This window comes from Loxodonta africana, chromosome 27 (genome assembly GCF_030014295.1).
Source record: "Loxodonta africana isolate mLoxAfr1 chromosome 27, mLoxAfr1.hap2, whole genome shotgun sequence".
Classification (NCBI taxonomy): Eukaryota; Metazoa; Chordata; class Mammalia; order Proboscidea; family Elephantidae; genus Loxodonta; species Loxodonta africana.
Window position 1 is genome coordinate 36,707,372 of NC_087368.1, and position 15,068 is coordinate 36,722,439.

A 15,068-nucleotide genomic window follows, 5' to 3' on the forward strand; every position below is an offset into this window, starting at 1 on the left:
ACCCACCAGCTGCTCCATGGGAAAAAGATATGGCAGTGGATTCTGTAAAGACGTGCAGTCTGGAAACAGTATAGGGCAGCTCTACTCAGCTGGATCACTAGGGTTGGTGTCCCCCAGTGTGGCCTGTCTGTAGGGAGGTTTTCTGGCTCTGGAGACCGTCCCTGACTGTGGATCCCGTGACTGTCTGCACGCAGAGGTTGTCCCTGTGTGCAGTGCCTGCCCTGCCCACAGAGCTCAGCCCAACCACACACAAAAAACAAATCTCTGTTTGCAGAGCCTCTGCAGGCCAGCCTACAAGGCCCGTCCTGGTTTGCTGACGTGTGTGTGTTTGCAGAGCCCTCCGAATGGAAGTCACGCTCTGTGACAAAAGTGCTTTAGAGAGCTGTAGGTGGGGAGAATTCTTGCTTGGAGCCTGAGCACAGATGGTCTCCAGCCTGAGAACTCTGGCTCTTGTTTCCTGCTTCCTCCCTCCTCCCGCCTGACCTAGGATGGACATCGGCAAGGGCGTCCCAGCCATCGAGTGCCATAGGGTCCTCCAGATATGGATCGTTGAGGTGAGGGGTCTGACTACACTGCAGAGATGATGTCACAGAGTGTGGGGTCTGACTACACCACAGAGATGGTGGCACAGAGTGTGGGGTCTCCAAGATGAGAGCCCTCTCTCCCCACCCACCCCAGCTGGTGTCTTGGGGGGGGCCCTCCCGAGTTGTCACTGTGGACCCTCCTCTCTTAGAACCTGAAGATGGTGGCAGTACCTGAGAGGGCTTATGGTAACTTCTTCGAGGCACACTGTTACATCGTCCTCCACGTGAGTTATTTGGGGAGTCTGAGCGGGTGACATGGGCCTGGGAGTCTGACAGCCCAAACCTAAGTTCCACTCTGGCAAGGAGCAGACTGAGAGACCCAAAATCACATTTCCCAAGGGGGCTACTGCCTTGGGGGGCAGTCCTTCACCCTTCCCTTCCCCTTTATGATCTCCTGGGTTGCTGGAATAGCTGCCTCCCCTACACAAACCCACACCTCGCCCCCCTCAAGAGGCCGGAGGCCACACAGGGGGCATCCAACGACCTGCACTACTGGGTTGGTTTGGCGGCGAGTGCAGAGGCGCAGGACGCGGCGGCTACCCTGGTACAGCATCTGCAGGAAGCTCTGGGTGACAGGACGGTGCAGCACCGGGAGGCCCAGGGCCACGAGTCCCACTGTTTCCTCAGCTACTTCCGCCCAGGAGTCATGTGAGCCAGGGAAGGGGGTGAGGGGCTGGGCAGTGGTGTGAGGGCTTGAGCTGGAGCAGCTTTGGGGTGACCGTCTCCCCAATCTGCTAATGTGCGTGCAGTGGTTTTTCTTTTTTGTAACACCTTTATCAAGATACAATTCACGTACCATACAATTCACCCATTTAAAGTGCAAAGTTCCATGGTTTTTAGTTTCTTCGCAGACTTGGGCAGCCATCACCACAATCGATTTGGGAACATTTTCTTCACCCCAAAAAGAAACCCCTACTATTGAGCACTCAGTCCCGGTTTCCCTCCATCGCCCCTCTTCCCCCAGCCCTAGGCAACCACCAACCCGCTTTCTGTCTGTATAGACCTGCCTGTTCTGCTCATTTGATATAAATGGAGTCCTGCAATATGTGGTCTTTTACGTATGGCGTCTTCACTGAGCCCGTTTTCAAGGTTCATCTAAGTGGTGCCATGTATAAGTACTTCGTTCTTTTTTATTGCTGAATGGTGGTGCAGAGGTTAAAGTACTTGGCTGCTAACCAAAAGGTCGACGGTTCAAACTCACTAGCCGCTCCGGGGGAGAAAGAGGTGGCAGTCTGCTTTACAGCCTTGGAAACCCTATGGGGCAGTTCTACTCTGTCCTAGAGGGCCACTTTGAGTCGGAATTGACTTGCTGGCAGCGGGTTTGGTTTCTCGTTGTTACGTGGGTATACCACACTGTATTTATCTTGTTGTTACCTGGGTATACCACACTTTATTTATCTTGTTGTTATGTGGGTATACCACACTTTATTTATCAGTTAATGGACATTTGAGTTGCTTCTACTTTTTAGCTCTTATGAATAAGGCTGCTATAAACACGTATGTACAAGTTTTTGCGTGGACCCACGTGTTTTATTTCTCTTGGGTATATACCTACGATTGGACACCAGTATGGTCTTGATTTTGTTTTTATGTTATCCTGCCCAGTAAAAATATGTCTTTTGCTGTAAATTGATTCAAATATTTTTTAAATTAATAATTGCAGTATGTGTAGGCTGGACTACGGGGAAATTGCCAATATTCTGCCATTTCGGTTTCATACAGTCGACCTAATATGTGTGTATAGCATATACATAAACATGTATACACATGTGTACACACATGCAGAAACATGGTGCCCCCATGTGTGTCCACCAACAGATGGGCACACCTGCACACACACATGAATAGACGTGTCCACCTACACACAAATATGCTGTTGCCCGCATTCCAGGCACTCACCTCTACACTCACATGGATAAACATACACAGCACACCCCACACGCATGCACCAATGGATAAACCACTGCACATTTATGCCCCCGTGTGTGTAGCCACGGACATGTGCGCACAGGTGTGCACATCTGCTCACGCATGTCAATTAAACAGGTGCACACTTCCCCCCACACGTGTACATGCATGTGCCCACACCTGCCCCCATTCCTGCACATGGCAGTGTGCACTTCCACATGGGACCCCGTTCCTTCTGCAGCTACAGGAAGGGAGGCCTTGCCTCTGGCCTCAAGCATGTGGAGACCGACGTTTACAGCATCCGGAGGCTGCTGCATATCAGAGGGAGGAAACACGTGTCTGCCACAGAGGTGAGGGCCACCAAGGACGCCACCTGACCCTGGAACTCGGGACTCTGTGGACGGAGTGGATGGAGAGTGTAGGGAAGTGTGGAGGTTGGCAGTGGGGAGTGGGTCACAGGGCAGTGGGTGCTCAGCATTCCCAAATGCCTGTCTTGAGTGAGGAGAGAGAAGGCAGAGCCAGGCTTCTAGCCCCACCTCTGCCACTGTTCACCTGACCCTCTGGTTTCCTCAGCTATCTTGTGGGCATATGAATAACTGGGGAGGCGAGGCGGGCTAAATGGCGGCCCATATGGTCCTTGTAAGCAGCACAAAGATGGGGTAACATGATTTGGGGCAGGGTGCACAGCCGACACTCTCTCATGCAGATTCTTCACCACCTGTCAGTACACACGGTCTTCTCATTGTTTCTCTTAGGGCCCCTCCAGTCCATGCAGCACCTTTGTGCAAATTAGAAAGGTGCCCCTTATTTCTAGTTGTCAGGAAAAGATCACCAAATGCTCATTTTGCTAGAACAAGGCAGGAATTTGGTGTCATGAACATTCAGGTGTACAGTGTCTACCATGTGAAAGGTAACCCTTGAGTTGTGCACCTACAGACGGACACACGCACATACGTGACTATGCATGGCCACCCACGTGCTGTTACCTGCAGATCCGGTGACCATATATCCCTGGTCCTGCAGGGAAGCCATGCAGCCCCAGGTTTCAGCTGTTACCCTGGCATAATTATTTAGAGCACCCCCTTTTACACTCACGCATGTCTCAGCGTGAATGGCAACTATCCCTATTCATAGGTACACGCTATCACACGCACACATACACACTGTCTGCCATGAGTGCACACACGTAAGTCACATTTTACACACCCCCACGTATATGCATGTGTGATATGCTTGCACCCACTGTACACACATGTACAGCTACAGCATACATAGAAGGGTCACGCCCAGCCATGCGTGCCCTGTGACATGCAGCACCACCCACAGCCACACATGCCTAGAGAGGCACTGTCACAGCCACGGAGTGACCCTCATGGTCAGACATGGTTACACAGATGCATGCCTGCACCCCCTGACAGGTGCTGTCCTGGTCACATGTACACCTGGTTGCACACAGCTCCAGGCACACACAGTGACTCACCCCTGCTACGGTCATGCAGGCAGGGGCAGGCTGAGACACCCCTGGAGCTGGGTCTAGGGGTATGACACCTGTCTCCTTCCTTGCCCTCCTGGCTCTGGCAGGTGGAGCTCTCCTGGAACAGCTTCAGAAAAGATGACATCTTCCTGCTAGACCTAGGCAAGGTCATGATCCAGTGGAACGGGCCCGAGTCCAGCATCTCTGAGAAGGCACGGGTCAGTGTCTGCCAGGAATTAGAGGGTGCAGGGCTTGGGGAACGGGGTGGTCCTCCAGGTGTGCATCCTCCAGCCACCCTGAGGGGTGGGCTTGGTTCACCTCTACAACCTGAGAAGCACCTATCGGATGCCAGCTGAGTCCAAATCCCACACTGGTGGTGCCCTGGATGCCAGGATGAAGGGGCATCTCTTCACCCCTGACCCCCGCCTTGGGGGTAGATCTGGGCTGGACCATCTGAGGGGTGATGGGGCGTGCTGGGGAAGCCCTGACTGCCAGGTGCCCTCTCCCAGGGGCTGGCCCTGACATACAGCTTAAAGGACAAGGAGCGTGGTGGCCGTGCACAGATTGGTGTGGTGGATGACGAGGCTGAGGCTCCCGACCTCATGCAGATCATGAAGGCCGTGCTGGGCTGCAGAGCTGGCAGCCTGCACACCGCCATGCCTGACAGGAGTATTAACCAGCTGCAGAAGACCACTGTCCGCCTCTACCAGTGAGCAGACCTCGGGGGAGGGTGGGGTGGTTGGGGAATGTCCATCGTGACTGCACTAACAATGTCTCTAGAAAGCCCTCCAGAAAACACTCTTGGGTTTCTGGAACAGGCCATGTGGGACCTTGGGCCCACCTACACCTTTGCTTGATGTGTGGCTACCATGCTGAGAGATCCCTTGTACAAACAGGGAGACTGAGGCCCAGAGAGGGAACTGTCTAAGGCTCCATAGCAAGACTGCAGTGAAGTCAAAACACTCAGGACCCCAGCCTCCATTCCCTCTGCCTCTAGGGGGCTGGAGGGGAAGTGGTGGAGCTTGGCCAGGGAGGGGCTGGGCTGTCCACACCTGGATGCTTGTTCCCAGTGTCTACAAGAAGGGCGAGGACCTGGTGGTCCAGGAGTTGGCAACCTGCCCACTGACCCACGACCTACTGCAGGAGGAGGTGAGGCAGGCTGGGCTCCAGCTACCCCAGCCACCCCCACCCCACAACTCCTCCCCAATCTGGACCACTGTTGAGCAGCCCCGTGCTTGCTCCCAGAACTGCTACATCTTGGACCAGGGGGGCTTCAAGATCTATGTGTGGCAGGGACGCAGGTGCAGCCTCCAGGAGAAAAGGGCTGCCTTCAGCCGGGCAGTGGTGAGGCCTTGGGGCCCTGGACTCTGAGTGTGGCGGGGGGGAGGGGCAGCCCTGTCCTAGATTCTGGTAGTGGGTGTCTGCCCTGGTGTCTGCACTGGGAGACATCCGTGTCCTGGGGGCTGAAGGCGGTCAGGTCTTGTTCTGGCTGTGAAGGTGGATACACCCTGCCCTGGGGGCCCTGTCTGATGACCAGAACAAGACCCTGCCCCGGGGGCTGAGGAGACAGCACTGCCCTGTAGGAGGGAGCCAACAGCTCCGCCCAGGAGACTGGGGAAGACAGGGGTCCTCTCTGAGGAACAGGGGGGATGCGCCCACCCTGGGAGCCGTAACTGGGCGACAGACCGAACCGCACCCCAGAAACCGTGTGTTAATGTGGGACGTGGCCCTGCCCGCGGGTCTGAGGAGGGTACAGTCTACACTGAGCGCCCCCTCCTCCCTAAGCGGGTTGACAGGGCGCTGCCCGGAGTCTGAGGGCGAGTCCGGGCCTGGGGCCGGCCCTTCCCCAGGCCGCACTAAGGGGACCCGCCCCTCCTCCGGGGCCTCCGAGAAGCCTGTACTGAGAGTCAGCTGTTCGGTGGGTCCTGAGCGCGGGAGTTCACCGCTCCGAACCTGCTCAGGGCTCTGATTAACCGCTCGGGGCCGCTGGCCCTGCAGCCTGGGCGGGAGGTCTGGGGTGGAGCGGAGCAGCGGCCCCGGGCCCCTAAGGCCTGACGGAGCCCCCGCCCCAGGGCTTCATCCAGGCCAAGGGCTACCCGGTCTACACCAACGTGGAGGTGCTCAACGGTGGCGCCGAGTCGGCCGCCTTCAAGCAGCTCTTCCGCGCGTGGCCTAAGGAGCGGGACCAGAACAGGGCACGTGGAGAGACAGGTGAGCGGGCGGGCGGGGCCGGGGGCGGGGCGACGGGGAGGGGCGGGGCGATGAAGGGCGTGGTGATGGGAGGGGCGGGGCGACGGGGAGCGGCGGGCCGGCCGGAGGGGCGGGGCCGGCCTGAGGGGCGGGGCGACAGGGAGGGGCGGGGCCGGCGGGGCGACGGGAGGGGCGGGGCTGGCCGGAGGGGCGGGGCGACGGGGAGGGGAGGGGCCGGCCAGAGGGGCGGGGCGACGGGGAGGGGCGGGCCCGGAACCTCCACTGCCGAGGTGAGGGGTGGGGCGAGGTGAGGGGCGCGGCGGGCCGACAGAGTCGGCGGGGCGAGGATGGGGGGCGGGGACAGGTCAGAGGCGCCACTGAAGCCCCGTCCCCAGGTAAGCCGATGCAAGGAACGCTGGACGTGGGCAAGCTGCACAGCCGGCCCGAGCTCGCGGCCCAGCTCAGGATGCTGGACGATGGCACCGGGAAGGTGGAGGTGAGAGGGCGCTGGCTCCGTCGGGGGGAAGATGAGCACGCAGGGCTGGCTTCCCCTACAGGTGAACGGCATGGCTGCTATCTCGGGTGACCCAGGTACACCCGGCTGCACACCCACACACAATTAGGGACACGTGTGCACATACACACACTCTCCCGACCGCCGGCATATACACACAGTCACGCCTGCTCACACAGCCACGGCCACCCGCTGACATAACACTCACAGGCACGATACTCAGAGCAAACGGCACACACAGCCACGCTCAGACACTTGATTTGCTTATTGTCATATGTACGGAGCCCTGGTGGTGCGGTGGTTAAGACTTCAGGCTGCTAACCAAAAAGGTCAGTGGTTCGAATCCACCAGCCGCTCCCTGGACTCCGTATGAAGTCTGTCCTACAGGGTCGCTATGAGTCAGAATCCACTTGACAGCAATGCAATTGTTTGTTTGGTATCGTATGTGTGACACAATCATACATGTGATGATAACAGGCATACTCACACCTTGTAATTGCGGTCACAGCCAAGTACACAACTGTAAGCATGTAACTGCACGACCTACATCACACTCGATCAAAGTCACACACAACCACCAACCCACAGGGACGCACCAACACAGCCCCGCAGTCACAGCCCTGCACAGCCGACCACCAACACACAGCCACACACTGTCAACCGCTCTCTGGTGGTCTCGGCTCAGTGTCCTGGGAGCCCCAGAGGTTGGAGGCTACTTCTAGGCTGTGTACCAGGCAGGGTTGCATCTTGACTTGTGGGCTGACCACTGAGTAGGGAGGACCCTTGGGTCCTTTGGACCTCAGATTTTTTCCTCTATGAGATGGGGGCAGAAGCTGTGGTCCCATGTGGCCCCAAGGCTGGTGTGGGGATAGGATGCTGTGAGATTATGGGACAGGATGGCTGGGCTGATGTGAGGGGTCCTGGTTCTTGAGGTAGGAAGGGATCGGAGGGAACACTTTCTCTGAGGTTTCCTTCTCATCTGCCCTAACATGGACAGACAGAGACGGTGAGTAGGGAGAGGAGGGAAGGAGATGGGGTGAGGAGGCAGAGAGAGGAGAAGACAGGGCGGGGGCAGGAGAGGCAGAGAAAACTGTGAAACTAGAGAGAAGAGGGAGGAGACAGAGAAAACAGGATGACTGGAGGAGCAGAGAGATTGTGGGTCAGGCAGAGGTGGGAGATACAGGGAGAGAGGCGAGAGGCAGACAGGCCGATAGAGCAGGAGATGTAGGAAAGTGGAGAGGCAGGAGAGGAAGGAGAGAGAGCTCCCGCCCCCAGGTGCCCCAGCAGCAGGTGAAGTGCAGGCAGAGACGGCCCCAGCCAGGAGTCTGGGTGGCATGTGGCCGGGGCCTGCCCCTTCTGCAAAAGGCGGGATCCTGGATGTTCTGGTCTGGGGGATACCTTCCCAGAGGCAGTGGCCAGGCTCTGTGTGAGCCCCTTCATTGTTTCTGCCATGTCGAGGCACAGTTGTGGGGGAGGGTTGTCCCATTTTTCAGGCGGAAAAACTGTCACTCAGAAAGGCCTCGCTGCCAGCGTGGGGCAGAGCTGGGATCTGACCCGGTCTGCTGGCTTCAGATCACACTCTGCCACCCACAGGAACAACAGATCACACTGCCAAGTGTGAGGATGTGTTTTCTTTTCAGCCTTTGAAGAGGCTTTGTTTTTTTTAAGTGGCGTTTGAAAAAAAGAGAATTTTTCCCAGAGCCTTGAGGCCTCACTTCCTGCCTAGCTTCTGCTGCCCTGGCCTGAGCAGCAAGCAGCTGTGTGGAGACCTGTCTGCCTGTAACTGGTGCGGCTGGAGCTGTCCGTGGGTGTGTGGCAGGGGCCCGGCCCACCTCCACAGCCTCTGGAGTCCTCACCACTAGTTTGTCCCAGGCACCAAACCCAAGCTTAGAGTCCTGGCTGAGAGCAGGCGGGTGCCAAGGGCCCAAGAGAAAGAGGGTCGTCTGCAGGTCCTTGTAAAAGCAACACGAAGCAAGGGTGGCCCAGAGCTGGGCGGGAGCCTGTTACTTGGAAACCATATGGGACAGCTCTACTCTGTCCTATAGGGCCACTATGAGTCTGCATCGACTGGATGGCAACGAGTGTGGGGAGTGAGGGTGGACTGTGCACTCACGAGGAATGCCTCAGAGCACTAGAACTTCCTGGCTGGGCACAGGTGGGTGGGCTGGTCCAGCTAAAGGAACTGCCCATGCCCATGGGTCTGCTACCCTCCAGGTGTGGTGCATCCAGGACTTATGCAGGCAGCTCGTGGACCCGAAGCATCACGGACATTTGTACTCAGGCAACTGCTACCTTGTCCTCTACACCTATCAGAAGCTGGGCCGTGTCCAGTACATCCTGTACCTGTGGCAGGTGCGGTGGCCTCACAGGGTGGTGGGCACATAAAGCCTAAGAGCTAAGGAGCTGAGGGTGGGTTGTTACAGGGCCACCAGGCCACCCCGGACAAAATCACGGCCCTGAGCTACAATGCCGAGGAGCTGGACCTCATGTACCATGGAGCCCTGGTGCAGGCACACGTGAGCATGGGCAGTGAGCCTCCCCACTTCCTCGCCATCTTCCAGGGCCAGCTGGTGGTCTTCCAGGTATGACCCACCTTGCCACAGTCGCGGCAACCTTGCCACCTCCTCCGTGTGCTGGTAGACTTTACACACATCCTAAGCCCCTTCTCTTGAGACCACAGGCCCAGCTGACCACCCCTGGTCTCCTGGTGTTTGTCTGAGGCCCAGGAGCACTGAGGGTGACCCTGCCTGTGTTTCTTCCCCCAGCCCCTGAGCCAGGCACAAAGTGGGGACGAAGGCGAGGACATGGAGTTGAAAGGGAGCCAGGGCCTGGGGTCACACACAGACAAAGCCAGTCCCCACTTTCCCCATTTGAGGCCTGGAGAGCCAGCCTTGACCCCTCAGCGATGGAATGAGAGGTCTATTTACAAAGGGCACTAGACTGACAGAGAGGGTCTGGAAGACAGTGGTGGGTTAAACCAGGGTCCCCTGAGCCCCAAGGCAGTTTGCCCCACACTGGGCCAGGGAGGCAACCCCCTTGCCTCAGCCTGAGGCCCAGCCCTCTTGTAGGGGGTCCCTGGGTGCAATGGAAAGGGGCAGCCAGTATCACCCACCCGGCTCTTCCACGTGCGAGGGACGGACAACCACAACGCTAAGACCATGGAGGTGCCAGCCCGTGCCTCATCCCTCAACTCCAGTGATGTCTTCCTGCTGGTCACAGCCGACGTCTGCTACCTCTGGTTTGGAAAGGTAGCCCAGTACTCATCATGTAACTCATGCCGGGGGGTGGGCAGCGGTGTCAGGCAGGGATGGTCCGCTCCATGGGGGATACAGACAGACATGGACGGTGGGGCTGGGGCAGGGGCCAGGGTCCCCTCTGGAACCTGGGGGAAGTTACAAAGTGACAGGTGGGCCCGGGGGTCCATGGGTCAGAGCTAGGCCAGGCCCAGGTAGCCTCTCCCCCTACCTCCTTCCAGCCTTGAACGGGAGGCATGTTCCTTCTCTCATCTCCTGGGGGAATGAGGGGGGGCCTAGTCCAGTTTGCTAGACTTTTCTCTGGTCTTCAGCCTAAACCATGAATGACCCACCCCAGCCCTCCTGGGGTCCTTCATTCTGTGCTCTGGATCTCAGATTGCTCAGATGAGGAGACCGAGGCCTAGTGGGGAAGGAAGGGAGACCCATTGCTCATGTGCAACCCTCCATCAGCATGGGTCTACTGTGACTCAGGCCCCAGTTGGTGGAGGATGGGGCTGGAGGTGAAGCCCCTCCCCCCGCAGGGCCTCATTGAGCTCTTTGCTTGCCAGGGCTGCAATGGTGACCAGCGAGAGATGGCACGGGTGGTGGCCACTGTCATCTCCAGGAAGAACAAGGAAATTGTGCTAGAGGGTCAGGAGCCTTCCCACTTCTGGGTGGCCCTGGGGGGCCCGGCTCCCTACCCCAGCAGTAAGAGGTAAGGGTTGGGAGGAGGGGGCATTCCCCTTATGCTGAGGAGGAAACTGAGGCTCAGGGTGGGTGGGTGACTTATTAGGGGTCACTTAGACAGCTGGACAGGCAAGACTAGAACCTAGGGCTCCTGGCTCCCCACCCCCATCAGCCCCTTCTGGGCTCCTAGAAGCACAATCCACCCTCACTCCCTAAACCCGTTGCCATCAAGTCACTGCCGATTCATGGCGACTCTATAGAACAGAGTAGAACTGTCTCATATGGTTTCCAAGTAGCATCTGGTGGATTTGAACTGCCGACCTTTTGGTTAGCAGCCGTAACTCTTAACCAGCCCTCAGTGACTTGGATCAGGAAGATGGCAGGGGGTGTGGGGGCACTGGCGCCTTCTGCAGGCCAGATCTGCTTCCTGCATTGTACCCATCCTGGAACTCAAGGGGGTATCTGGCTGTTCCCAACCACACAGTGCCTGGGGTTGTGGTGCCAAGTGTGCGTTTATATGGGGTAGTATGGTATGTGGGTATACAGCGTGTGTGTGGTGTGCGAGAACACGTGCAGGTGTGTATGTGTGTGTGGTGTGTAAGTGGAAAGGGTGTGTGTAGGAAGTGCGGAAGGGGGAAGTCTTAAAGGAGGAGGGAGCAAGGCCAGAGTGCTTTTAAGCGCAGCACCCGCCCAGTCTCCTAAGCATAGTGCCACTGTCCCCCTTCCCTGCTCCCCCTGCACCTGAGGCTTCTTGCACAGGTGGGGGCTCCTCCCATCCCAGGGAGGGCGGGGCTCCAGCTCAGACCCTCCCCACTAAGCTGGCTGTCCTCTTCCCTAATGTCCACTCCTGGGGAAGTTCCCGGGGCAGCTTGTGGCAGAGCTGGCTGGGCCTAGGTAGATCACCTAACCTGCTTTCCGCTTTGCCAGAAAGGAGACTCCAAGGCCTAGGGAGGGGCGGGGTGCACCTGGAGTCCATTGCAGGGTGGGCGGGGCTAGGAGGGGGCTCACACCTCCTCTCCCCAGAAGCTGCTTCCTAGCTCCTGGGGTGGGGGCATCTGGTCCAGGCCAGCCTGGCGCGAGGCACAGACACTCTCTGCAGCCTCATGGCCTTGCTGCCCGCACTGGCCAGGCTTCCTGAGGAGACCTGCAGAGTCCAGCCACGACTGTTTGAGTGCTCCAGCCAGTCGGGCTCCCTGGTCCTCACAGAGATGGTGTTCTTCAGCCAGGATGACCTGGACAAGTATGACATCATGTTGTTGGACACCTGGGAGGAGGTAAGCAGCCACCTCTGCCTGGCTGGGGGCTGAGCGGGGGTCGTGTTCGTGTGCCGGGGTCCCTGGGTGTGGTAGGTATGACTGTGTGTCTAGCCACATGACTTTAGTCGTGTGACCGTGGGTGTGAGGCCACAGGTGAGTCTGTCACTGTGCGTCGACGTATGTGAGACGGCAGGAGACCATGACCACGTGCTTGGGACTTGTGATTTGTGACCGTTTTTATAGCTGTGTGCAGCTCTGTGTGTCTTATATGGTGTGTGTGGCTCTAGGTGACACAGATCAGTACCCAGTGAGTGACTGTATGATGAACAACCGGCCGTGTCTGTGTGCGGGTGGGGTCACTGACTACACATGCCTTTGTGTATATGGCTGTGTGTGCAGGGCCGATGATACCTCTGACTGTGGTCACGTAACTGGCTGGGACTGGCGGTGTTGTGAGACAGTGTGTGTATGACTATGTGACTGGCTGACTGGCTAGCTGTGGGTGTGAGTGGTTTTGAGCCACTGTATTTGTGTGACAATGTGATTATGTTTCAGTGTGGCTGTACACAATGGTTTTTCAGGCTATGTGTAACTAACTGGGTATGTGTGCCTGTGTAGCTGTGTGTGGTTGTGTTCATGTATAACTATGTGTGAGTGTGTAGCTGTGTGTGACTCTGTGACTTGCTGCCTGGCCTTGTGGCAATGATAATGTGTGTGTGTCATTGTGCATGTGTGGGGCTGCCAGTGACTCTCCGTGAAAGTAGTGATGAGGCTGTAGGCACGCCATCTCAGAGGAAAAGCCAGCGTTGTTACTACAACCGACAAGGCCCTGTGTGACCTGGCCCCCCACCCCCCCTCGCTTGCCCTGCTCCAGCCAAGGTGGCCTCCTCATGTCCCCTCAACATCCCAGGCACGCTCCCACCACAGGGCCTTTGCACTGGGTGTGTCTTCAGCCGCAGTGGCCTCCCCGTGTCCCCTGAAGGTGCCGGGCACATGCCCACCGCAGGGCCTTTGCACCAGCTGTTTCTCCAGCCATGGTGGCCTCCTCGTGTCCCCTGAACATCCCGGGCACGTGCCCACCACAGAGGCTTTGCACTGGCTGTTTCTTCTGTAACCCTTTCCCCTCAGACAGACACAGCACTTGCCAGCTCCCCTCCAGATCTTCCCTCACACGTCACCTTCTTAGTAAGGCTCTCCTTGACCCTAATTTAGGATTGCAGTGTCCCACCCACCACCACACTCCTTTTCGTCTTTCCTGCCTTATTTTGCTCTGTCTGATACACTACGTATTCTACTTATTTGCTTATCTTTCTGACTCCCCCAGTAAAATGAAAGCACTATGAGGGCAGGGATTTTTCACTCGTTTTTTTCCCTTGCTGAATCCCCAGTGTCTAGAAAAGGGCCTGGCACACAGCAGCTGCTCCATAAATATCTGTGGACTGGATGAATGCTTGTGTGCCTATGACCCAGTGTGAGTTTATGGGGGTGTAGGGATGGTCTCTGCTGTGTCTGGTTGGCAGGGGATGTGTGTGGGGTTCTGAGACGATCTGATGGACGGGGCAGGGAGAAGGTGGCCAGCTCTGGGCAGCCCGTCCACTAGCCCCAACGCCAAGCCTTCCCTGTGTCCCAGATTTTCTTGTGGCTCGGGGAAGCTGCGAGCAAGTGGAAGAAGGAGGCAGTGGGCTGGGCCCAGGAGTACCTGAAGACCCATCCGGCAGGGAGGAGCCCAGCCACACCCATCGTGTTGGTCAAGCAGGGTCTTGAGCCTCCTACCTTCACTGGATGGTTCCTTGCCTGGGACCCCTACAAGTGGACCGTGAGGCCTGAAACCCCCAGCCCCACCCCAATCCTGAGCAGAGGAGCCTGCCCATGGCTGGCTGAGGGGGGAAGCACTGTCCTGCCTGGAGACCCTCGGTGTGGGTGGGGGAGACCTGGCCTTGTCCTTAGGCCCCCTCCTGGGTCCCATTTGTGTCCCTCTCCTGCCCCAGCCCTGACTCTCACCCCCAGAACAGCCAGTCTTATGAGGAGGTGGTGGAGGGCAGCCTAGGAGCAGTAGCTGACATCTCCAGGGTAACAGCGGTGAGTACTGAGGTCTCCTGAGCATCCCCACCGCAGTCAGTGCTGCTGGGCAGAGGGCAGGATCCAGAATGGAGGGGCGGGGGCCAGGCCGCGGTAGGTAGGAGGGTTGCAGGTGGGGGCAAGAGGGCAGGGGGGCTGTGTGGCTGCCCTGGGGGCCAGCCATCCCTACCTTCCCCAGCCTGAGCCTCTTCTCTGGGCAGGAAGTCAACAACTTCCGGCTGTCCAACCCACGGGGGAATGGCACGGCAAGGCCCACAGCCCTTCCGGCCCTAAAGGGCTCCCAGGCCAGCGCAGAGAACGAGCTGGAGCTGGGCCCCAAGGCGGGCAGCGCCAGCGCCAGCACCAGCACCAGCGCCAGCGCCAGCACCAGCTCCGTGATCAGCGGGTCCCTGCCCCGTGAACAGCTGATGTACCAGGCGGCCGAGGACCTGCCAGAGGGTGTGGATCCGACCCGCAAGGAGGTAGGTGCTGAGAGCCTGTGCCACACATGGCCCCGTCACTAATGCCTCTAAAATTGAGCTGGGGGAGCCCAGCATGGCCCACTGATGGAGGGGCTTCAGGCAGGGGTGGGCTGCCTGGGCAGGTGTAGGTTCTAGCTGGGGAGGTGGGCAAGCAGGTGTAGGAGAGCCTTGATCCCTGGGATGACAGGCTCGGGTGACACCCCTCCCACTGCATCGGCCCCCCCAGTTCTATCTCTCAGACTCTGACTTCCAAGATATCTTCGGGAAGTCCAAGGAAGAATTCTACAGGATGGCCAAGTGGAAGCAGCAGCAGGAGAAAAAGCAGCACGGTTTCTTCTGAACCCAGGCCCCTCCCCTGCCAGTGCCACACGCATGCCCAGGACCCCTGCTGGGACCTCCCCAAGGCAGACCCGAGCCCCTGGGGAGGCCCTGCTCACAACCTCCAGCCCCCACTCAGAGGATCCTGGGTCCTCCCCTGACTTTGTCAATAAAAACTTGTGGTTCACACAAGGTGTGCGTGGTCTCAAGCCTGGGTCACTCAGGATGTCTGCTCTCCAGGACAGAGGCCTCAGGGGTTGGGGCGGGTCTGTGCCCTCCTTCACAGACAGCTTCCTCCAGGTCCTTCTGGCCAGGGGGACAGACATCTTTTAACCCTAGTCTAAGCATGGGGAAGGCGAGGAGT

The 15,068-nt window shown here is 58.1% G+C and overlaps 1 protein-coding gene across 1 annotated transcript; it reads left to right on the plus strand.

Moving 5' to 3' along the window:
• Nucleotides 1-375: 375 nt before the first annotated feature.
• VILL (villin like) lies at nucleotides 376-14,907 on the plus strand. The gene is made up of 19 exons (XM_064277488.1): nucleotides 376-554; nucleotides 734-834; nucleotides 1,038-1,232; nucleotides 2,734-2,842; nucleotides 4,074-4,184; nucleotides 4,476-4,675; nucleotides 5,037-5,115; nucleotides 5,212-5,310; nucleotides 6,039-6,177; nucleotides 6,552-6,652; nucleotides 8,885-9,022; nucleotides 9,094-9,252; nucleotides 9,739-9,918; nucleotides 10,473-10,618; nucleotides 11,720-11,864; nucleotides 13,477-13,662; nucleotides 13,854-13,925; nucleotides 14,126-14,386; nucleotides 14,613-14,907. The coding sequence occupies exons 1-19, from the start codon at nucleotides 489-491 to the stop codon at nucleotides 14,724-14,726; spliced, it is 2,601 nt and encodes an 866-aa protein (XP_064133558.1). The 5' UTR covers nucleotides 376-488; the 3' UTR covers nucleotides 14,727-14,907.
• The last annotated feature ends 161 nt before the right edge of the window (nucleotides 14,908-15,068 follow it).